Genomic DNA, 23,868 nt, shown 5'->3' with positions numbered 1-23,868 from the left:
GGAATCTAAAGTGGATGGAATCAGCAGCCAGGACGGCCACTTTAATCTTAGCAACACTGCACTTTACAATGATCAGAAAAGGATTATAGATAAACAGAAGACAGATCAGGTGGAATAAACCTCTAAATGGTTTACATTGTGTATAAAAATATATATAGGCTTGCAAGAGAGGAAAAGGAGGATAGACAGTTATATAAAGAAACAGTTTTAATAAATTCTTTAAAGACAATAAAAGTAATATATAATAAGACATGTAAAGATGGAAATCACACAGAGAGACTGGATTATATTGTCTGGGATTTTTACTGCAGAAAGACATTTGATTTTAAAGGCTATTGAGTTAAACCAATATGTATATTTTAAAGGTATCTTGACTTCAAAATTTATGTCTAAGGATACACTGCTTTGGAAAAGAGGTTCTGCTTTTGTTTCCACAGAAGATGAGAACCTATGGATTGCTTCCAGGTTAATATGGTTTGATCAGCCAAGAACCCCTGAAAGGTCTCTGATGACAGCCAGATGATCCAACATCAAAAATCAGCAATCAAAGCAACTGGCTGAGACGATCCATCCTCACAGACTACTACAGCCAAGATTTAAATATAATTCTTAATTTTCTCAGGATCCCCATAAGGTTACCAGTGCCCCCAATCAGCAGGAAGTAGTAGGAAAAGTTATGCCCATTACTATACACAATTATAATTCCTACAAACCTACTCGCTACCTTCTTTATACTTTTTAAACTACATCTCGAACCTAGTTAGGAAAAAAACCAATCTTCTCTATTTAAACAGTTTCATTTTCACATAAGCAGTTCCATAAATCATCAGCATTGATAGAGTCTATATACATAAGTAAATTCAAACTGTACCATTGTAATTCTTTAAACTAAATCTCGAACCTATTTAGAAAAATGAAATCATTACTGTCCATCTCATTTCTTAAGTTCAAAAGTTCAAAAAGAGTTCTGGTCAGCTGCCCTTAAGTCTGTGTATAGCAAACAACTCCAAATATGAGTTCTATAACTGAAACTTTCAGCTCAAGCAAGTCTCTCTGAAACATTTCGTGTTTTCAGCTACTGCTGTGCTTTGCAATCTGTAGCTTTCCATAACCAGGCTGTTCTCTGACCTTTGTGTCCTGAGGCCAGAGAGCCTCCAAACAGCTCACAGCCACATGGGCTCAAGGCTCCTTTCAGCTGCTATGAACTGAATTGTGGCCCTCCCACAGCAAACCTGGCTCTGGGAGGAAAGCCATTACCGGCTTCACTGATGGTCTAAGTGCTCAGCAAACTGGGTGCCAGCAGCAGATCTTCAGTCTGGCTCTTCAGCCTCAGCAGTTCCCACGTCTCAGCTGTTTGTCAGGCACTGACACTGTTCTGCTCTCAACCTCCAAAGCATTCTGGTTCCCGCAGTCTCTACTGCTCGCCGTTCACCCTTCCCACAGCAACACAAGCTGCTAGGCTCTCAAAGCTACTGTGCACCATTCACCTTTCTTGTGGTATAGTGGTATAGCGTCTTGTCTGGGCTCTTCAAGCTGCTGCCTGCCATTAGCCTTTCTCATAGCTTAGGGTGTCCACTTCTCACTATGGCTTCGTCACAGCTGAAAGACTTCAGCCCCTCATGCTGGCTTGCTTTGGCTGGCTCTTGGCATCCACTGCTTAGGAAGCTATGATGCTCCATGGGTCTCAGCCATGGACACCTGGCTGCTACTTTCTGAAGCTATTTTTGTTGTTATTGGTGGCTTTTGGAACTGCTAAGTCTGCTAGGGATGTTACTTTCTGCATCTCAGGTTCATACTCTACTCTAAATGACTTTATTAAACCTTCCTTAGACCTAAAGCCTATTTATACTTCATTTACAATTCTTATTTACAACTAGCATGGCCATTTACTACATGTCCTGGTCATTTTTTTACATTAAACATTTAGTCTCATATTCAACATTTAAGTATTTAGACTCACATTGAACATTTATACTTCTTACAAGCTTATATTCTTAAGGAAACTCTATAGGGCCACATTAGCAAATATACTTCTTACTCTTAACTAACTTACACTAGGAAGAATCTCTTAGCAAACTCTCTTTAGGGCTACCATTAGCAAATATCTAACTTAGCAAACACCTAGAAGATTTCTTAACATTTACATTCTCTTCCAAGAAGACAGAGAGTAATTTTCTTTGGAGTTCATTTCAAACCCGAAAAGAGAATGAGAAGAAAAACCTTCTAAGGAAATACTCTGCTTCTGAATTGCTTAGCTGGCAACTCAACAGATTTCCAATCATGAGAAGATAATTGTCTAAGTTGGAGTGAAGTTCCAGACCTGCAGCTTTCAGCAGGTTCCCCTGCTAGACTGTTTGCCTTGAGAGCTTAACATATTTCTAAGTGACTTCATTGCTCTTATAGGTAACTCTTTGTCATCCAGCTACCATACAAAACACTGCGCAGCTAATAGGCAATATAAGACATTTTCTCAAAGGATCCTGCATCTATCTGCCTCTGGTTAAAAGTGGCACAACTCAGCCAGGCAGCGGTGGCACACGCCTTTAATCCCAGCACTCAGGAGGCAGAGGCAGGTGAATCTCTGTGACTTCAGGGCCAGCCACCTGGTCTACAGAGCGAGATCCAGGACAGGCACCAAAACTACACAGAGAAACCCTGTCTCGAAAAAAAAAACAAAAAATTAAAATAAAATAGAATAAAAGAAAAGATTTAAAAAAAAAAAAAAAGCGGCACAGCTGCAAGCTGTTTCCTTACAGTTTTTCATTGGGGCTGATACTCAACAAACTCACAATTTTCCTTCTGCTTAATTTTTTAAAAGCTGCATTTTAAGTTTACTAAGAGCATCTTTTAATGTTATCAATGTTTCTATGGAATATTAAACACAACTCAATCTCATAAGATTTTTTTTTTTAATTATCTCTTGTGAGGCAAGCTGTTTGTTTGCTCTCAACTTTTTGGGAAGTAAATCTAAGCTTTCTAGAAATGCATAGGAAGGAAATTTCATTTCCAGTTTAAAAAAACAAAAACAAAACGGTTTTTCCAGGCAATATCGCCATCTTCAGTGGAAAAGCTACCTTTCCCAGAATGGATTTCTCTTTGTATCAGCCTGCTGTTACGAGCTACCTTTTGGATTCTATTTCCCATAGTTCTTTTTGGGTCTGGAAGTTGACTTCCGGTTCCCTTTCTACCGGCTTGCTTTCAAACAAGCTTTTTTTTTTTTATACACTACATGAGGATTCTTGAGTCAAAGGATTTCTGTTCTCTCTGGGCTGATCTTTTTGTTTGTTTGTTTGTATGGTTGTTTGTTTGGTTGGTTGGGTTTTTTTTTTTTTTTTTTTTTTTGGTTTTTCGAGACAGGGTTTCTTTGTAGCTTTGGAGCCTTTCCTGGACTAGCTCTGTAGACCAGGCTGGCCTCAAACTCACAGAGATCCACCTGCCTCTGCCTCCCGAGTGCTGGGATTACAGGCGTGCGCCACCACCACCCAGTTGGGCTGATCTTAATAGGTATTTTTCTGTCATCTAATAATGGCCCTAGATCAGAATAACCAGGCCTGCCTGGTTAGCACATGTTGAGGCAGGCATCCCTGATTCCAAAATTTCCCTGGGCTCATTCATTTGCTTCAGTCAGACAGTGAAAAGGAACAAAAGCGCTTAAAGCAAAGCTTTCCTGCAGTTCCTTCAGAGAGACTCTCCTTGATAGATATCTGCTTGTTATTAAGGGAGGCTTTTGTTGTCCCAAGCCTCACATTAGGACAGAACTTTCACCTGGCCCCGGTCCCCCAGTGGGTTGCGCCTGTTTGTCCACGTGCTCTCAGACAGTAGCTTAATTCCCAGAGGCAACAACCCTTCCGGGCTTCATTCCCTCGCCTCACCAGGTGTCAGTGGCGGGGGAAACCAAAAGGGCTTGAAACAGAGCTTTTCTCAGTAAGGGCCTTTCTCTCATAGAAAACAAAACAAAACAAAACAGCTTTTCTGGATAGTTCTCCATCCTGTCCTGGCTCAGATCCTCCCCCAAGACAGAGTTGCTGCTGCTGCTGCTGCAGCTGCAGCTGCAGCTGCAGACATAACTCAGCTTTTACCATGCCAGCAGCTTCTTCAAGCTGCCCTGCACTTTCCTGAGCATCTTTCTAGCAGCAGAAGAATTCTGGCTAAGGTCTGTTTTTTCTGGCACAAAAGAAAGACAGAACTTAAAGAGGTTTTGCCGTGTTCCAAGAATTTTGTTGTTTTTTTCTTAGAGCAAACCACAGGTGAATTCCTGCACTAATATCTCCAAGTGATTCTTTCTTTTGTCCTTACAGAAAGAAAATCTGAGAAAGTTCTGAACAGCTTTTTAGTTTTTTAAAGAGAGATTGTTTTTAAGAAAGCTTTTAGTTTGAAAGAAAAAGATTAAGTTTTTCCAGAATTTCTGTTCTCTAAGCTTTTGACTTCATGGTCAAGAGGAAACTTATTCTGTTGGTATGATGTTGTAAAAGTGCCCTCAGGCATTGCTGGCGAACAGATGAAATTTCCTTCCTCTCCTGCTTGGACTTAGCATTTTAGCTATCCTCAGGCCAAAAGCTTCTGTAGGAATCTTTTTTCTGCCCGATAAACTCAAAGAAGAGCTTTTTTCCTGCCCCTTAAGCTCAAAGAAGAGTTTTGTTTTGTTTTGTTTCTTCCCGTTAAACTCAAAGTGGACAGATTTTCCCTGTTTGTGTTCCTGGCCCCAAAGTTAGAAAAATAAAGACTTAGTTTCTCTGTCCAGTTGCCTATCTTATTTTCTAAATCTTTCCTACACTACCTTACTCTTCTAAGTTTTACTTTTTTATACTATATATTTCTGACTTTCCCTATTTTTCTTTGTTGTTGTTTTTTGAGACAGGGTTTCTTTGTGTAGCTTTGCGCCTTTCCTGGATCTTGCTCTATAGACCAGGCTGGCCTCAAACTCACGAAGATCAGCCTGCCTCTGCCTCCTGAGTGCTGGGATTAAAGGCGTGCGCCACCACCGCCTGGCTGAGAAAAATCTTGATTGAGAAGATTCTGTGCTGCAGCCTCAGACATCCTTCCAGTCTGTTTTTTCCTTTTCTCTCAAGGATAAAGCCCTATTTATCTTTCACTATAAAACCAGATCGTTCCCTCTTCTCTAACTGGCAGAGCCACACTCCCACTTTCACCAAGCACTCTGGATATTAATATCTATATTATTTTTTTCTTTTCTCTTAGTCTTTGTTCAGTGGTACCATCTGTGGGGGACCATCCCTCACACTCACATTTCCCCCAGAGTCCTCTTGAGTAGGAGCAACAGGATATATTAGATAGAAGGATGGAGGGGAGAGAAACAGACAGAAGATACAGGATAGCCTGAATTCTAATCCATCAGGCCCCAACTGGCTCTGCCCCAGGGTATTTAAAGGAATGCCAAGGGGTGGAGCAAAAGGCACCTCCCCAGCCCAGCCAAGTACAGACCATCTCAGACACCTGCACTCAGGCCATGGTCCAATCATCCTCTCTATGCAGATCTTCTGGGTAAAGCCCAAATGTGCTGCAATAATATGCAATAGAAATGTACTAAAATTCACATTCTGTCTGTGAAGCAAATAAAAATAAAAATAAACTATACAGTAGAAATGCAAACTTGTACAACCACTGTGGAAATCAGTATGGCAGTTTCTCAGAAAATTGGAAATTGATCTACCTCAAGACCCAGTCATACCACTCTTGGGCATATACCCAAGGAATGCTCAATCATTCCACAAAGATACATGCTTGGGCTGGAGAGATGACTCAGAGGTTAAAAGCACTGCTTGCTCTTCCAACGGTCCTGAGTTCAATACCCAGCAACCGCATGGTGGCTCACAACCATCTATAATGAGATCTGGTGCCCTCTTCAGGGATATGTGTAGACAGAACACTGTATACATAATAATAAATAAATAAATCTTTTAAAAAAAAAAAAAGATACATGCTCAACTATGTTCATAGCAGCACTATTCATAATAACCAGAACCTGGAAACAACCTAGATGCCCATCAACTGAAGAATGGATTAAGAAAATGTGGTACATATACACGATGGAGTACTACTCAGCAGAGAAAAACAATGACAGCAGGAAATTTGCAGGCAAATGGATGGAACTAGAAAATATCATCCTGAGTGAGGTAACCCAAACCCAGAAGGACAAACATGGTATGTACTCACTCAAAAGTGGATACTAGATATAAAGCAAAGAACAATCAGACTGCAACCCACAGAACCATGGAGGCTATATAGCAGGGGGGACCCTAGGATGACTGTGGCTTATAATAAGTTTTGGTTTTACTCAATTACTGGGGAAGCCTCAATGAAACATTTTGCTATTAGGATAAGAATTTGTACTATATCAAGCTGACAATAGAAATAAATAAGTAGATAGATAGATAGATAGATAGATAGATAGATAGATAAATAAGAAAAACCTCTAAAGTAAATTATGTACTCCTTTAGAAGAAGCTGATATTTTCTTGAAGTGCTAATAATGCTTTTTAAATTATTATACAGGATGAAACAAAGAATATAAAAAGGGGAAATGAGTCTACACACATACTCTCTGAAGATATTTATAGCACACAAGACAGTTTAATAGGTGGTAAGTATCCTTTGCTGCAATATAAAAAACAGAAAAACTGTGTGTCCTGTGATAATAATAATATCCAGGTACTGAGATGAAATATATATATATGTGTGTGTATATGTATGTATGTATATATGTATATATACATATATGTTATCAAAGTAAACCACATTTTTCTGAAATAAGAGTACTTTTTATTTCCATTTTGCATTAAGAATCTGATTTGCTCAGAGTCATGAATCTTTAATGAGCAGGCTGTGATTCAAATCGCCTCAAACACTAGAATACCACACAAGCATTTTGGAGATGTGTGTTGATATAACCAAAATGTCTTATTTTGTCTTAAACTGATACTGGGTTAAAAGCTAGTTAAGAGTTAGTCATAAAACACACTAACCATATTTATCAATGCAAGCCCAAATAATATATAGAAATTTGTTTTATAATTATAAAGAATAGTAATTTTAAAAGATTTGGCAAACCTTACTCGAGAATTCATTATACACAGGACTACGAAATGCAAGTGGTGTGAGGATTATAAAAAGGCAGACAAGGGCGTATGAGATGGTTCAGTAGATAAAGGTGCTTGCTGTGCAGGCCTGGTGACCTGGGTTCCATCCCTAGGGTCCATATAAAAGAGAAAGGAGAGAATCCCATAGAGTTTTCCACTGACCCACACATGTGCTGTGGCATGTCTTCCCACACATATATACATATACAATAATAATTTTTAAGTTAAAGTTAAGTGATCATTTGTAAACATGATTTTTCTACGTAAGAAATTAATAAGCACCTACAAACTCCTAAAACCAATAGGAAAGTTTAGAAGAATTTGCCTGGGCAGTGGTGGCACGCACCTTTAATCCCAGCACTCAGAAGGCAGAGGCAGGTGGATCTCTGTGAGTTCGAGGCCAGCCTGGTCTACAAAGCAAGTTCCAGGACAGCCAGGACTGTTGCACAGAGAAATCCTGTCTCAAAACAACAAAAAAGAATACAAGTTGTTTTGTTTGAAATAACACACAATTCTTAAAAGATTTCAATATTTATTTTTAAGTATAACAGTTACAACATATGTTTACGGTAACTCATCATTTTCTTTCTTTTTCTAATAAGATGTCAACCTTGGGAATTACTCAGAGAGCATACAGAATCAACCAGCTAACACTAGGGTTTCTTCCTCGAGACAATTTGAACCCATTTGCAAATTTCACTGGATAGAGGCATTTAATGATGAGATGACATTTCAAGACCTGGGGGAGGATTTTTCTTACTCGGAGAAGCCAGAGTTGCAAAGCCAGGAATATAATGATACAGCAGGTGCCAGTGAGAAGCTAGATGCATATAAGGGAGAAAGTCCAATGGAAGATAGCATTTCCGAAAATAAATACCAACTTGTTGATGAGCACGTCAGGAAATCTCCTCGAAGTCTTTCTCTGAATTACTACAGAGGAGAGACGCAGCCATGTGTGGAAAAGCCACTGGCTAGAAGCGCTGTTGTAGATGTCGCCCTCAACATCAGTCAGCCTCAAAGCTTTCTGTGTAAGAAAAATGTCTGCGGAAGTGGTGAAGATGCATTTGATAGTGAGAATTGCTTAGACCTGCTTGACTTCAGAACTAACTATGAAACAGAGGAGGTAAGATCGAACATTGGTGTCATTAAAGCCTGTAGCGTGTTAATGGATGCAGGGGTGTTTTCACTGTTTACAAACACACAGTCTGAGACTTTCCAAATATTGTTAATTCATCAGGTCAATTCAAGGGACTGTGCTTCCGTGGAGATCTTAACCAATCAGATACAATTTTTTCCTAATAAATCCAGTCCATACTTATAGAGTAGCTCTACCAAATGGCTATTTCTCTAAGGATTATGACTCACTGTCCTACTCTTAATATTTACACGGCATAGTATCAATATGTTGCCTTAAGTGTGACCCATTACACCAAACTTGCTGAGACTCAAGAGTTGGTCTTGTGGGAAAGCTTGAGAAAGGGAGGTTGTACAGAGGTATTTATTAAATTGTGTGACAAAAGAAGCCAAAGACTTGTCTGTTTTGTTGGGCTTCTTTGGACAAGCAAATACTTACTTGTCTTAGGTGTCATTGGTTGTGGTCACCTGTGATATCCTAAATGCATTGATGACATCAACAGTAGAAAGTCTGTGTGTTCGATAAACAACCTCAGCAGAAGAGTTTAATCCAACAGTAGTGGAAATAATCACTTTGCAGTATGAGTTTCACAAGAAAAGGTATTACTCATCTGTCTGTGACTATGAGCATGTTTTTTTGTTTATTGATTTGGAAATTAGACAGCAGTATTTGAAAGAGAACTTCTTAGAATGCTGATTTCTAGAAACCAGCATTTCCAAGATCTGTTTAATTCAGGTTTCTCAAAATTGTTTATTCCTTTCCCCATTGCATCTAATTCCCACCCGCCAGGAGTTAACAGGTACTCTCAAGAATCTATTGTGTACCAGACAGCTATGTAATGGTTATATAATGTTAAAACAACCATATAAGAAACACATGGCTCTTGTCTTCATGAAAATACCATCCTAGTAAAGGAGACAGCTATTAACCAAATAAGCACACAAACCACTGTGCACTTGACTCTTAGAACTGTCTGGGGTGATGGTTGCCTCGGCTGAGGGTATTTTACCAGGCAAGAGAGGGTGGGGAGGCTTCCTTGAAGTAGTCCTGGGGCTGAGTTCTGATGGGTAAATAAAGGTCCACTGAACAACTGTGATACCTACTAGGATCTCAAGGAAGCCTAGAGTCTAGGAAACGTGGGGCTGCAGGGAGCAAGGGGTATGGAAGAGGAGGATGACAGGGTACTAGGGTATGCTATCAGTAGCAATTAGCAAGGTCTTGGGAACCTTGGTTAGATAAGTGACTTTATCCCAGGGCAATGAAAAGCCATTAAACATTCAAGGGCTCAGCATCTCTAAGTTGACATAATACTACCACTACAGACACTTCATACAGGAGTTTTAATTTCATATTCATTTTAGTGTTCTATACCACAACTGTGCAGTCTTTTGTTACATACACACACCGAGCGAAATTGTATTGTGGACATAAAGTCAATCATGAAGTATGTCTGCCATTCTAATGTTCATATGAGTCAGCATGGGTGAAGTATTAAAGATCTTTATAGTCTATAGGGTAATTAGTACATTTGCTTAATTGATTTTGAAACCAAAGAAAGCACCTTATATGTGACCAAGGTTTACATCATAAAAGATCATGGGAGGGCTGGGGATTTAGCTCAGTGGTAGAGCGCTTGCCTAGCAAGCGCAAGTTCGATCCTCAGCTAAAAAAAAATACATATATATATATATATATATATATATATATATATATATATATAATTTTTCTTTTATCTAAGTAAATATGAGACACATGTCTAGCTTATGTCTATTCTTGTGCTTTGCCATGCTGTTGGGAGTTATACTCAGCAGTCTACTCTGTCACATTTATTTTATTTACTATAATTTACAGCCTGAAGTTTCTTCAAAAGAAATGGAGAATTCTGGGGAAATTTCTGAGATGTCAGTTAGTCACCAGGAGGAAGTCACAGAAGACTGTGTAGACAGCCTAGCCATTACCTCATCTTGGTCTCCAGCCGGCATCTTCAAGAGCAGATCTCAGGACAAGTGCATGATACCTGATAGGGAGCTAAGCTTTGAAAACTTGGAGCCTCTGGAAGAGGACATGGCTTTAAATGAAGCCTTGCAGAGATTGAAACAGACTAACAAAAAACAGGAGAAGCAGATCCAAGACCTCCACGGTAGGAACCTGCACTTGGAAAACAGGCTTAAAGAACTACAGATGAAGGTCACCAAACAGCAGGTGTTGGTTGACATCATAAACAAACTAAAGGAGAACATGGAGGCCTTAATCGATGACAAATACAACGTCCTCCTAGAGAAGAATGATATCAACAAGAAATTTCAGGATCTGCAGGAGGTTTCGGCTTCCACCAAAAAGCACCTTCAGGAGTCCAAGAAAGACAAGGAGACCTTGCAGCTCCAGGTTAAAAAGATCAAGGTCCATTACGTCCGTTTACAGGAAAAGTACATGGCCGAGATACAGCAGAGAAACAGATCGGTCAGCCAGTGCCTGGAGATAGAGAGGACCTTAAGCCAGAAAGACGAAGAGCTACAGAGACTGCAACAGCAGAGAGGCGAGCTGGAGATGGCCACCAGTTCCGCGCTGGGCTTGTTGAACAGGGAGAAGGAGATCCGGGAACAAGAGTTCTTGGCCTTTCAGGAGGAATTCCAGAGGCGGGAAAAGGAGAATCTGAAAGAAAAACGGAAATTGAAATCGAGAGTTGAGAAGCTGGTTGCGGAAGTGAAAAGTTTGCTCTTCACCTGTGAGAGCGAGAGAGCTAAAAGTTGGAAGCTCCAGCAGCAGGTGGACGAGCTGAAGCAGGAAAACGAAGAGCTCCAGCAGCAGGCTGCAAAGGGGGAGGCACAGGCTTGCACCCCTAAGTTTGAAATAATCCAGTCCAGGGAGCAGCTGGAGGAAGTGATGGAGGCAGTCGGCACCCAGGTATTGATGCAGATGCTGAATGTCTAATGCAAAGTTTCAAGTGGTCAGTGTTGGACGTTTAGACTTGATACTCAGATGTAGTACTTGTTTGTAGGAAGAATTATTACTCCTTTTTAAAATAGAAACAGAAAGGGAAATGTACCACAAATGTAGAGAAGTTTCTACTAGTTTCTGGGCACTCCCCTTAAAGAACAATAATTCTTGGTTTCTTGTGTTGGTTTTGGTAGAGGTGACAATTAACCTGGGAGCTTTATGAGTTCCCATGACCACTCCTGAGAATCATCTCTACAGGGATTCTTTGAAAGAGGGGTTGTTGTTGTTGTTGTTGTTGTTGTTATTGGGAATTGTAGGACATGTCTGATTTACTTGGACTACCAGAGGATTTTTGACATATGGTTTCAAATCTAATTTAGCAATAAACTGAATAAAATTGTCCTTTTTCTTACAAAGTAAAACTATAGCACATAATACTTGCAAAATTATTTCTATGTAAAACATAGAAAACACAGCATTAAAACCTTTTATCAACACATTTACAGAAATTGAATTTTTAATGTCATTCCAAAGCTTTGTTTTGTTTGTTTGTTTTAGCAAAATACCTAAAAGCACATCCAAGAAGGGACAGTTTTCACAAGTCAGGGCACACCTGTTATAGTTCTTCCTTAAAGTATATGAATTTTTTTAAAAGATTTATTTATTATACATACAGTGTTCTGTCTGCATGTGTCCTTGCAGGCCAGAAGAGGGCACCAGATCTCATTACAGGTGGTTGTGAGCCACCATGTGGTTGCTGGGAATTGAACTCAGAACCTCTGGAAGAACAGCCAGTGCTCTTAACCACTGGGCCATCTCTCCAGCCCTATGAATCTTAAAGTAGAATAAAATCCCAAATCTATTTTGGTTGGTATGTGACAGGGTCTTGGTGTGAAACCCAGGCTGGCCTGAAAACTATGCAGTTGAGGCTGGCCTTGACCTCAAGATGCTAATGCCTGAGACTCTGAGTGTTAGATTTTCTTGTATGAGCCACTGCACTGCCTAGGTAAAGTTAATCCTAGTCAGCTGGCTGGTTAGGAAGAAAGCTTATCTAGCAGCTGTGGTGGTGTATGCCAAGGGTCAACTTGCTGAAGAAAGCAAGCCAGTTGGAGCTAGGAAATTGGACAAGTCTAGTTTTAAGAATTGTTATTTAATTGTTGTTGATTGATTGGTTGTTATGTAGACCAAGCTGGCCTCCTGTGATTCTCCTGCCTCTGCCTTCCAAGTAGTTACAGGCATGTGCCGCCATTCCCAGCTATGTTTATTTTCATCTTGTTATAACTTGAATGGAGTTGGTATGTTGCTTTGAACATATCATGGAGTCATTCTCATAATAATTATGTGTTATTTGAGAGTAAATCTATTTTTTTATTTTTTGGAAAATATTGTTGTCTTTGTCGTTGTTTGGTTGGTTGGTTTTTTTGGAGCTGAGCTAGGCAAGCACTCTACCACTGAGCTAAATCCCCAACCCCATGTTGTCTTTGTTTAAAAAACAAAAACAAACAAACAAAAACAACTAAAGAGCTCTCTAAGAATTGCCTAGATCAGTGATTCTCAATCTTGGACATGCGCAGCATGTCAAGGAATGTTTGTTGACATACAGACTATATAGAACATGCTCTTCTAGCAGATCCCGGGGGAACTGATGATGCTGTTCTGGGGGCCACACCTCCGAGCGGCTGACTTCAGCAGAGACCTCAAGTTTAGCTCCTCCCAAACCACAGTACCTTTCCAGGCGGTTTAACTACAGGGGTTTAACGCGACATAGATTTTTTTTTTTTCCCCATTAGTTTTTATGTTAAGAAGTCACTTTCCCGGTCTTATCTTGACTTAAGAATTGCTTTAACATCTCCGAATTCCCACTCTTTTTGCTTTTTCTTTATTCTAGGTCCATTTTCTCAAAATACACTCTGAGAGCATCTGTAAAGTCAAAAGCACTTTTATAGTAATATTAAGACGTGATTGGTGTGATGTAGCATGATGTGGCAGATGTTTCTTCTGCCTTCCGTCTCAGTGTCTTTTCAATGCTTTCCGGGGCGGAGCACCGAGCCGTGCTGATGAGGGAGGGCCCAGGAAGCATTTGCTAGTCTCAGAGGAAAACAAGCGGCAGTTATTGGTTGTGATGGCCCTAGTCTTTGGATCTGCATCTGCCACTCCTTCCTCCCCTCTCCTCTCTCCCTCCCACTCCTTCCTCCTCTCTCCCTCCCACTCCTTCCTCCCCTCTCCTCTCTCCCTCTCCCCCCTTTTTTTGGAGACAGAGTTTTATTATGTAACCTAGGTTGGCTTCAGACTCATGGTGATCTTCCTGTTTTAGTCTCCTGGTTGCTTGGATCACGGGTGATCCTTGGATCACGGGTGCCTCATGATGTGAGCCACCATTCCTTGCCCAGTCATACCTTTATAGTAAGACACAAACCGCTTAAGAAATAACGTTGTTTGGGGGCTAGCAAGATGGCTCCATGGGTAAAAGCGCTTGCCATCAAGCTTGAGAACCTGAATTCAGTTACTGAAATTCACGTGGTGGAAGGAAAGATCTGACTCCCCTACATGTTCTGTGACCTCCACATGTGTTGCACACACAAAATTAAATGTAACAAACAATAAAAATATTTTTTATTCATTTAGCAGATATGAAGAATGTTCTTAAAAGGAAAAATCAGTTTGGAAAGTGGATCAGGGTTGGGGATTTAGCTCAGTGGTAGGGCCGGGGTTCTATCCTCAGCTCCAAAAAAAGAGAAAAGAAAAGTGGATCAGACTCAGAACTCATATAGCGTACTATATATATTTGTAACTAAGCTAGTAGCATGGAACAAAGACATTATTATAATCCTAGACGTTTGGGGTCTGAAGCAAAAGGATCCCAAATTCGAAGCCAGGCTTGGCAACACGGTCTTAAAAATTTAAAGATAGGGAAAGAATTTGGCTCTGCATGTGAGAATACTAGTTTTGATGACCTCTCTCAAAAGACATTATTGCGGGTTGGGGATTTAGCTCAGTGGTAGAGCGCTTGCCTAGCAAGCACAAGGCCCTGGGTTTGATCCTCAGCTCCAAAAAAAAAAAAAAAGACATTATTGCCTTTCCCATTGTTATTTCTCAAGTGCGTGGTATTCTAGAAGCTGTGTAATATGGTAATGTAGTTGTCCTCTTGGCTGATGGGATGTGTATCAGTCCCTGTTCTATTGCTGTGAAGAGACGCCATGACCAAAGCAACTTTTATAAAAGAAAACATTGAATTGGGGCTTGCTTATAGTTTCAGAAGTTTAATCCATGCAGACGGGCACTGAAGTGGTAGCCGAGAGCTTGCTTCATCAGATCTGTAGGCAGAGGGAAAGACTCTGGACTTGACATGGGCTTTTGAAACCTCAAAGCCCAACCCCCAGCGACACACCTCCTCCAACAAAGTCACACCTCCTCCAACAAGGCCTCACCTCCTAATCCTCCTAATCCTTTCAAAAAGAGCCACTCCCTGGGGACATTCAAATATATGAGCCTATGGGGAACATTCAGATTCAAACCACCACAGGCTGTGTGGCTCAAAGATGAGAATCCAGCTGCCTTTTCAACTGTAGAATTAAAACTGATTGCAAACGAGCACCGTCTGTAGCTGGGCACAGGAGGAGCACCTGTTTAGACAGGTGAGTCCCAGCTTCTGATCCCCAGTACCCCCAAAACTGCAAAAACTAGAAAACTGCTCCTCCACTAGCGTTTTTATTTTTGAGAACATAATTTTAATAAAAGGCCTATTTATGTTGAGACATAATGGATTGTTAGCCCAGTGAATTGGTAAACAAATACTCTAAAACACTGTTACAATTTCTAATGTAAAAAATATGGTCCTCAATTTTTTTGTTTTTAAAATTGTGCTTTATTTTTCTCAATAAAATGTAAGAATATAAAGGTATCCCAAGGAAAGATGCTTCAGAACCGCTGCTCATAGCTTTTAAGGGTAGAGCTTTATCAGTATTTTACCTAAAGGCTAATATGGGTCCTGTGACTTTATTGTGACACATCTGAATTGTGTACATATAGGGTACAAAGTGGCTCCATTCTAATTTGTTCGTGGATTGCTCGCCTTGTAAAGAAACCCTGGAACTCCCACCTATGACGAGGACTTTCCCACTGGCCTCTAGAATCCACAGTCTTTTGGCCCTGATAATAGGACTTCTCACATGTCAGGTAAAAAATGAACAATATTGAAAAAATAAATAAACCAGCTCTTCCATCAGGGTTGGGGTGAGCTGAAAAGGGCTATGAAAGGTCCAGAATTAAGTTACAGGAGAAGACAAGACAGAGGCAGACCTCCAACCACCAGCCCTCTCCTGATGCCTCATACTGTGTCTCTTTGACATCTAGTTCCCTCAGCTGTATACAGTCAGAGGTAATGAGAAAGTGATAAAGAATAAAGAGACTAATTAGATATCTGGAACGTCTTCCTTCCAGAGCAGTTGTCTTATATTTTGGGCCAGTCTGCTCTTACTGATTGTTCACATTAATGATTTGTTTGCCTTATTAAAATAATTTGAGGCAGGGAGACCTGTGTACATGAGTAGAATGAAAAATGAAGTAACAGTACTGGAGAAGTGGCTCAGGGGTTAAGAACTGTCCTCCCACAGGACCCAGGGTCGATTCCCAGCACCCAAATGAAGGCTCAGAACTGCCTGTAATTTCAGTTCCAGGGGCTCTAGCTGCTCTTATGGCCTCTGTGGGCACCAGACATAAGTGCAGTTTGTATAAACACCCATATATCCATAAAATATCAAAAAATACCCATATATCCATAGATAGATAGGTAGGTAGATAGATAGATAGATAGATAGATAGATAGATAGATAGATAGATAGATAGATAGAGATAATTTTTAAATGAAGTATCAGTGAGTTCAAATCCTGGCCTCACAAGTCTTGGTTATGTGACTTGTCCAAGTAACATGAGATTTCTCAGCCTGTTTCATTAAATAAGGAACCATACTTGCTCTGTCCTGGGCAACAACTGCATTCAACAAAAATGATATGAAAGGGTATGTACTTGCTAGATTTTCAAATTAGCTTTTTCTTCTGTTGTACATTTCTTCCATTGTAAGGACATCCATCTGAACTGAAATACAAGTGCATAGCTTGCCATTGTTTTTGTTTTTGTTTTTTATTTATTATTGATCTATTTATTAGTTTTCTGAGACAGGGTTTCTCTGTGTAGTCCTGGCTGTCCTGGAGCTCACTCTGTAGACCAGGCTGACCTCAGACTCAGAGATCTTCCTGCCTTTGCCTCCCAAGTCCTGGGATTAAAGGCGTGTGCTACCATTTCTTGATTCTTGAAAAGTCAATGAAATGAATCACTAGGAAGGTGTGCACCACCATGCCCTCCTCTCATTGCTGTGTTTTCAATATGATAAAAACCTTTGTATCATCTAGCTAAATGTTGTTGAACATCAGGATTGGTTGAACGCCGGATAGCACGCTAAACCTTTTGTGTGTAGATCACAGATCTAAAAGCAGTGGCCCACAAACACATAACTGTGTTTTTAAAGGTTTGACTTAAATGTGGTGTAGACTCTTCTTGGTTACTAGCTTTTCTATCCCACCCTCCTGACAGCTGCTTATGTGCAATCGTTGCTTAGATTCACCCTGGTTCCTGGCTGCTGTTCTTCAGTCCATTTGTTGGCTGCTGCTGTACTGGGTGTCTTAATAGCAATGTATCATCAGCCCTCTCAGTGGATTCCACCCCACTACAAATAAATACTTCCTGTTTGCCTGTTTTGTATCTCCCACTCCACTAGATACACAAACCTTCTGTTTTTTCTGTACCCAATGCAGAGTCAAGCCCATAATGAGCTTGCAGCAAGTATTTGCTGACCTCCTGGCTATCCCTGTAGGCACTTACATTCAAACATTTACTGTTCCTGACATGTTTGAATCAACTTTACATCATTCTTTGTCTTATCAGGCTTTTGGGGGTTTTTGTTTGTTTTGTTTGTTTGTTTATTTTGAGCTGAGGATGGAATGCTCTACCACTGAGCTATAGGCTTTTGTTTTTAACTCAGAAAAAAAAAAAAAAAGCAAGCTTTAGAAGAGTTGAACTCTTTTACAAAGTTTCATGTGTAAGTAGCAGAACTCAACACAAAGCCTTGCACATTAGACCTCTAGGTTATCTTGGTATAGTTACCTATATATCTTGGCTACTCTTGAACTACCTACTTGCAATATTGTTGAGACTGTCTGGCTGCTCTAGTGTCAGAGGTAGCAATTTATTTAAGTTTGGGTATGTACACTGGCCAGGCTAAGGAGCAATATACTATGAATGTATAAGTATGTATTTATTATAGATAAGGATAAGCAAGTATGCTACCTACTTCTTGTTGTTGTTGTTGTTGTTGTTGTTGTTTTTGTATGTTTGTTTGTTTGTGACAGGGTTTCTCTGTAGCCCTGACTTTTCTGGAACTAGCTTTGTAGACCCAGGCTGGGCTTGAACTCACAGAGATCCTCCTGCCTCTGCCTCCCATGCTGGGATTAAAGGTGAGCACCACCACCACTGGGCACAACTACCCACTCTTAATAACAATATATGTGCATGTGTGAATCCACATGCAGGATTTCATATTAACTCTGAAATAATGAAGAGCATTTGAAGTATGGATATCATTTATCTCCTTTGGCCCCTTATATCCAAAAGGAGATTTTCCTTCTCTATTTTCGCTTCAGAGAAAAAATTTCAGTCTAGTTTCTCAAACCATTATCCTTAGGATACCGTCATTCCTGATGCTGGACATTGCCAAGAAAGCAAGAAAGCTAATGACGTAATGCTGCAAAAACTGAAGAGCTTTCACCTTAGAAAGAAAGATTTAGAGAAAGAGGTACTGTATTCTTTATTCTAAAACCTGATTCAGTTTAGTGGGAAAAGATAGCTAAGACATCACAGAACAGTTGCTCCTAAAGTTTCAGATTTGTTTAAGAAGTACTTGGGGACCAGACTAGCTTATTATCCCTCTTACAAGTAGATATACTAGCCAAAATTTGACTTATTTACAAATTAAATCTGCATTGGGAAGTTTTATTCACAGGGGCTGATGGGATGGCTCAGTTGCTAGGGACACGTGCCACCATGCCCAGTGATTTGAATTCAACCACTGGAACCCACATGATAAAAGAAAAGAACAAACTCTTAGAAGTTTTCCTCTGACTGCTTCACACACACACACACACACACACACACACACACACACACAATAAGTAAGTGTAATAAAAATGAAAGAAAGACTTTTTTCATTTTCCCATGTCATTACTGATTCCTAAAGAGGAGTTTGTTTTGACATTCCTTATAGTGGCTTCAAACTTTGTCACTTAGACACATTTAAAACAAACCCTTTATTTCTTCATTGGGAAGAAGGGTCAGAGTAGAAGTATCTAGAGTTTCTCCATTGTCTTTCCCAAAAATTTAAATGTAATTGTACTTACTAATGTGTGTGTGTTGGGGGGGTGCACATGGGCCATGGTGCATGTGTGGTGGTCAGAAGACAATATTTAGGAGTTGGTTCTCGCCTTCCACCGTGAACGCCAGGGCTCACATAGGATTCAGTATCCAGCTATACTTCTAGCCATGATGTCTTATACCAAAAGGCTTCCAGGTAGAAGCAGCCAGAGAAAAGCACAGTGGGGCTGAATCAGAAGGAAACAGGTTCCCAGATGTCCTGCAGGAGTCACAAAAGTATGCACAGCACTTCCCTAGCACTAACTAGTGATCACAGGATGAAGGTCATGTGCCAGGGGAGTTCAGTGAAACCACTTGCCCATAGAATTTTTATTGGGGAAATCATGTACCAAAGTTCCATCCACCAGAAAGCAAGCAAGTGTTCCATCTAAACAACATGCTGTGAACAACAGAGTTTGGCCCCGTGAATCATCTGTAGCAAGGACCATAGAAACCTCATACAATTCAGGGCTGTAGGTGACTTGCTAGCTGATCTTCCTAAGCAGAGCATTCTTGAGCCTGCTGTAGGAACTCTTGGTCAGGGAAGTGGTAAAATCATCTCCATCATTTAGGCATTAAGTACTGGACTTTGTATGGTTGCATGACTTCATCATAAATGTTCTAGTAGGTAACTTGATTTCTTTTCCTCTAAAATATAAAATACTTTTTTTCTAGTTGTTGAAACATAAAAACAGAATTGCAACTCTTAAAGAGTTAATTGCTCATGAAAAAGCACTTCCAGATCACACTGCTGAGGTGAGTTTAATACACTGTGCTTTGGCTTCAGCATGCTGACACACTGCAGATATTTATGTTACCTTGGCAAATTTGCTGACGTCTAGCTCTTAAGTAGCCTTGGCTGTCCAGGCTAGATTGGTCTCAGACTCCCAGAGATCTGCCTGCCTCTGCTTCCCAAGTGCTGGGATTAAAGGTGTGTGCCACCACCACCCAGCAAATTCCATACTTTTATGAATCCAGTCTCGTGTCACTCAATCCTCAATCTTTGAGCCTTAAAAAAAGAAAAGTATGTGTGAGTGTTTTGCCTGCATGTATATCCACCAAGTGTATGCAGTGTCTGAGGAAGCCAGAAGAGGGCATCAGCTCCTGTGTAACTGGAATTACAGATGTTTGTGAGGCCATGAGGTGGTGTTGGGAACTGAACCTAGGACCTCTGAAAGATCAGCAAATTCTCTTACCTGCTAAGCTATTTCTCCACCCCCTTTCTTTGATTTGCAGGTTAAAATGATACTGTAAAATGATAGGAGTGTGTAATTACTATAATGTGTGCAAACATATTTAATCTCAGGTCACAGAGTTTGATTCGGAAGAAGCCAAGAATGCCCAAGATGCACCTGTGTTACTGGCAGTCAAACTGGATAAATACCACAATCTAAATGAGGAGCTTGATTTCTTGGTAAGATAGACCAATGCCTTATGGTCCTTTTTACGCCAATTGCTATCCACTACATTTTAAGAAGTTATTGGGTTGTGGATTAGCTCAATGATAGAGTGCTTGCCTGGCAAGCACAAGGCCCTGGGTTCGATCCTCAGCTCAAAAAAAAAAAAAGTTATCAACTTCCAAAGTATTGCTCATTAAAATAGTCACACTGGCATTATGGCAATATTACCAACAAAAGTATGGAAGTATTTTCATGTTTTAAAATTGTACATATCAGTCTGGAAAAGTGGCTCAGTGGTTAAGCTGTAATTCCAGAGGACCCAGGTTCAATTCCCAGCACTCACAAGGTAGCTCACAGCTGTCTATAAATCCAGTTCCAAGAGATCCAGTACCCTCTTCTTACTTCTCCAGGTACCAGGCATGCAAGCAATATACAGACATATGTAAACAAAACACCCATACACATAAAATAAAAATAAAAAGGAATTTTAAAAATAATTATAAAAATTTAAATATTGTTCAACTTGATCTGTATTTAGACTAATAAGATCTATCTCTTTCAAAATGCAGAAGCCAAAAGATAAACATGCTTTTGTTTTCCCTAATTCTAGGCATCAAACCCAAGGCTCACCTCATGCTAGATAAGCATTCTACCACTAGCTTTTTTTTAACCCTCCTTTTATTATTTTTATTTATTTATTTAAAAATGTTATTTGTGTGTATGTACATCCAGAGGTGAGAAGAGGGTGTCAGGTCACCTAGAGATGGAGTTCTAGTTGGTTACGAGCTGCCTGATGTGGGTGTAGGGTACCAAATCTGGGTCCTCTGGAAGAGCAGCAAAAGTACTCTTAACTGCTGAGCCACCTCTCCAGCCCGTCATTTATTTTTTGAGATGGGATCTGTCTAATTCAAGCTAGCCTTCTTCTCACGATATCCCAGCTCAGCTTCTGACGTTCTGAGCTTACAGATACACACCACACACAGCTCTCCAAAATATGTGCTACTTTCCACTGTGGTAAAGCACACTTTGCTTTTGTGTATTCTGCTATAATGGCTGCATCCAATGACTATGGTTGGAAATAACTCTTATTAGTTTACCTCAGGTGGCACATAAGGAGAATGCAAGAAAACAGGAGGAAATGAAAACATGATGTTGGTGTTTAGACAGTTACAGAACAATTAAAAAACTGAGTTGGTACAGTATAATAGTTTTCTTTTTTTTCCCGTACTACATTTTAATATACATATACAATGTGCATTAATCAAATAAGTCTCTTTCTTCTTACCATGACTTTGTGTTTGGAGTTTTGGCCACTTCCCTCCTGATTATTTGTAGAATATGGAGCATGTTCCTGTGACCACTGGATCTGTTATCCAAGCCCCTGCCATCCTGTCTTCTCCTCTGTTCTTCCCATCCTCTAGATATCACTACTACACACTCACTTTAACTGTTTAAAAGCATTTATCTATCAAGCAGAACATGCAGTGTTTTTAATTTCCTGGGTCTGATTTATTTCATTTTCTATAATATCCTCCTTTTCCATTCATTCAGCTGCATAATATGTATCACTGCCACATGATAATCAAAGTTTTGTGGGTTTCTTTTGTTTTTGTTTTTTTGTTTCTTTCTGTTTTTGTTTTGTTTTTTTTTTTTTTTTTTTTTGGTTTTTCAGGACAGGGTTTCTCTGTGTAGCCCTGGTTGTCTTGGAACTCGATCTGTAGATCAGGCTGGCCTGGAATTCAGAGATGCCTGCCTCAGCCTCCCTGAGTGCAGGGATTAAAGGCAGGCACCATCATGCCCTGAAAATCAAAGGTTTTTTTTAAAAAGGTCTATGAAGTTAGAAATCTGAACGATCTTAATTTTATCGCTATAGATTATGTGTGTTAGATTATTACATTGTGCCACTGTAGACTGAAGTTTCTCGGTCCTACCTGGACCCTCCTGGGTAGCAGCTGTTTTTTATAAAATAATCATTCAGAGGCTTAATATTAATTACAAAATGATTGGTCTATGGCTCAGGCTTATTGCTAGCTAGCTCTAATGTCTTAAATTAACCCATTTCTATTAATATATATTGCCACATGACCATGGCGTTACCAGTCTATTGGCATGTTGCTCCTTGGGCAGCAGGTTGGCGTCTGCCCTGACTCTGCCCTTCTTCTCTCTGTAGCTCTGCTTGGATTTCCCACCTAGTTCTTATCCTGACTTACCAAAGGCCAGAGCACCTTTATTTATTAACCACTGGAAGCAACACATACTCACAATATACAGAAAAACCATCCCACAACAATTCCTCTTTTCTGTCTAACCAAAAAGAAAGGTTTTTAATTTAACATAGTAAAATTACATAAAACAAAACAGTTATCAAGCAAGAATTACAGTTACAATATCTAGTCTATTTGTATTTGGCAAAATTAAAGAAAATATTCTATCTATCCTAATTTAGACTCCTATTTCGTGAGTCTAAAGTTTTATATCTAATTTACCTTTTATCATAACTATTTAGTCATCAACTCCATCAAAGACCCCAGAAGGATATAATATTACCTAAGTAAACAGGAAGTCTATTGTAAGCAACTTCTAAAATTCTAGAAATGACAGAGACATCTGGCTGCCTGGACAATAACCCAAAGTTCCTCTACAATATTGGGGCATCAGTTGCTTTCCTGTGTCCTGCAGAATGTCTGACAGTTTCTTCTGTGAAGCAGAAACTTAGAGGACCATCCTGCCTTTTTTTTTTTTTTTAAGCAAAGTTCAGTGGTCACCTTCCTATGGGTCCTGCATATCCAGTTTATACAACATATTGTCAAGCAATCCAGACTAGAGCAGTTTATTGCCCAAATGGCTAGCCTTTTCCACATTGTAAGCAAACTCCATAATGAGTTCCTTCGATGCCCATCATCCTCTTTGAAGTAATTGGTGCTGCCAGGAGCAGACATATCTCACTCTCCAGAAAAATCAAGTTCTTAAAACATTTTAAATGCCATGTTCTTGGGCTGGAGAGATGGCTCAGAGGTTTAAGAGCACCAACTACTCTTCCAGAGGTCCTGAGTTCAATTCCCAGCAACCACGTGGTGGTTTACAACCATCTGTAATGAGATCTGGTGCCCTCTTCTGGCCTGCAGGCAGAACACCATATACATAATAAATAAATAAATATTAAAAAAATAAATGCCATATTCCGTAGGTTTTTGAAGTGTTTGAAGATTATAGTTTTCCTTGTTAACAAATTTAGGAAAGAAACTCACCAAAGAGATGTAAAGTGTGTAAGTTTGAAAGACATCAAAAGATGGTTTGGGGTTGGTGATACAAGTTAGGATAGAAAGTGAATTAGATACAACACTTTGAACTCACCAAAATAGGATAAATAATGGAGTATTTTCTCTGAGTCTGTCAAATGTTAATGGACTGAACATTGTTAATGTATTTATTCCCTGTATATATTGTATATAGTTATTATACTTATTGTATATAGTTTTTCTTTTATTTGTTATAACCTTCTTTTATTATTTTAGACAAAAAGGGGGAAATGTAAATGTGAGATTTTGTTGTATTCTAATAAAGCTTGCCTGAAGATCAAAGGACAGAGCCAGCCACAGAGTTAGCCATAGAAGTCAGGCAGTGATGGCACACACCTTTAATGCTAGCACTCAGGAGGCAGAGGCAGAGATCCATCTGGATTTCTGTGAATTCAAGGCCACAATGGGCTACATGAGATTAATCCAGTCTGGAAGGAAACAGGGCCAGACAGTGGTGGCAAACACCTTTAATCCCAGCAATAAGGAGGTTGAGACAGGAAGTGATAATGGCTGGGCAGAGAAAGGAATATAAGGGGGAC

At 39.9% G+C, this 23,868-nt stretch overlaps 1 protein-coding gene across 4 annotated transcripts in view; it reads left to right on the top strand.

Moving 5' to 3' along the window:
- Positions 1-23,868, top strand: part of Cage1 (cancer antigen 1) — a 39,657-nt gene that overhangs the window by 5,307 nt on the left and 10,482 nt on the right. Inside the window, exons 2-8 of one of the 4 annotated variants that reach the window (XM_036188828.1) lie at positions 6,514-6,601; positions 7,700-8,220; positions 10,084-11,136; positions 15,199-15,345; positions 17,906-18,016; positions 19,306-19,386; positions 19,937-20,044. In XM_036188828.1, coding sequence (XP_036044721.1) covers positions 6,514-6,601; positions 7,700-8,220; positions 10,084-11,136; positions 15,199-15,345; positions 17,906-18,016; positions 19,306-19,386; positions 19,937-20,044 — 2,109 coding nt within the window. The remainder of the gene's footprint in view (positions 1-6,513; positions 6,602-7,699; positions 8,221-10,083; positions 11,137-15,198; positions 15,346-17,905; positions 18,017-19,305; positions 19,387-19,936; positions 20,045-23,868) is intronic. The other 3 variants (XM_036188829.1, XM_036188830.1, XM_036188831.1) reach the window with 3 other exon arrangements.

The sequence above is a fragment of the Onychomys torridus genome, chromosome 5 (assembly GCF_903995425.1).
Source record: "Onychomys torridus chromosome 5, mOncTor1.1, whole genome shotgun sequence".
NCBI classification, from domain to species: domain Eukaryota; kingdom Metazoa; phylum Chordata; class Mammalia; order Rodentia; family Cricetidae; genus Onychomys; species Onychomys torridus.
Note: the sequence above shows the minus strand (reverse complement) of the source record. Positions and strands in the feature narration are given on the sequence as shown.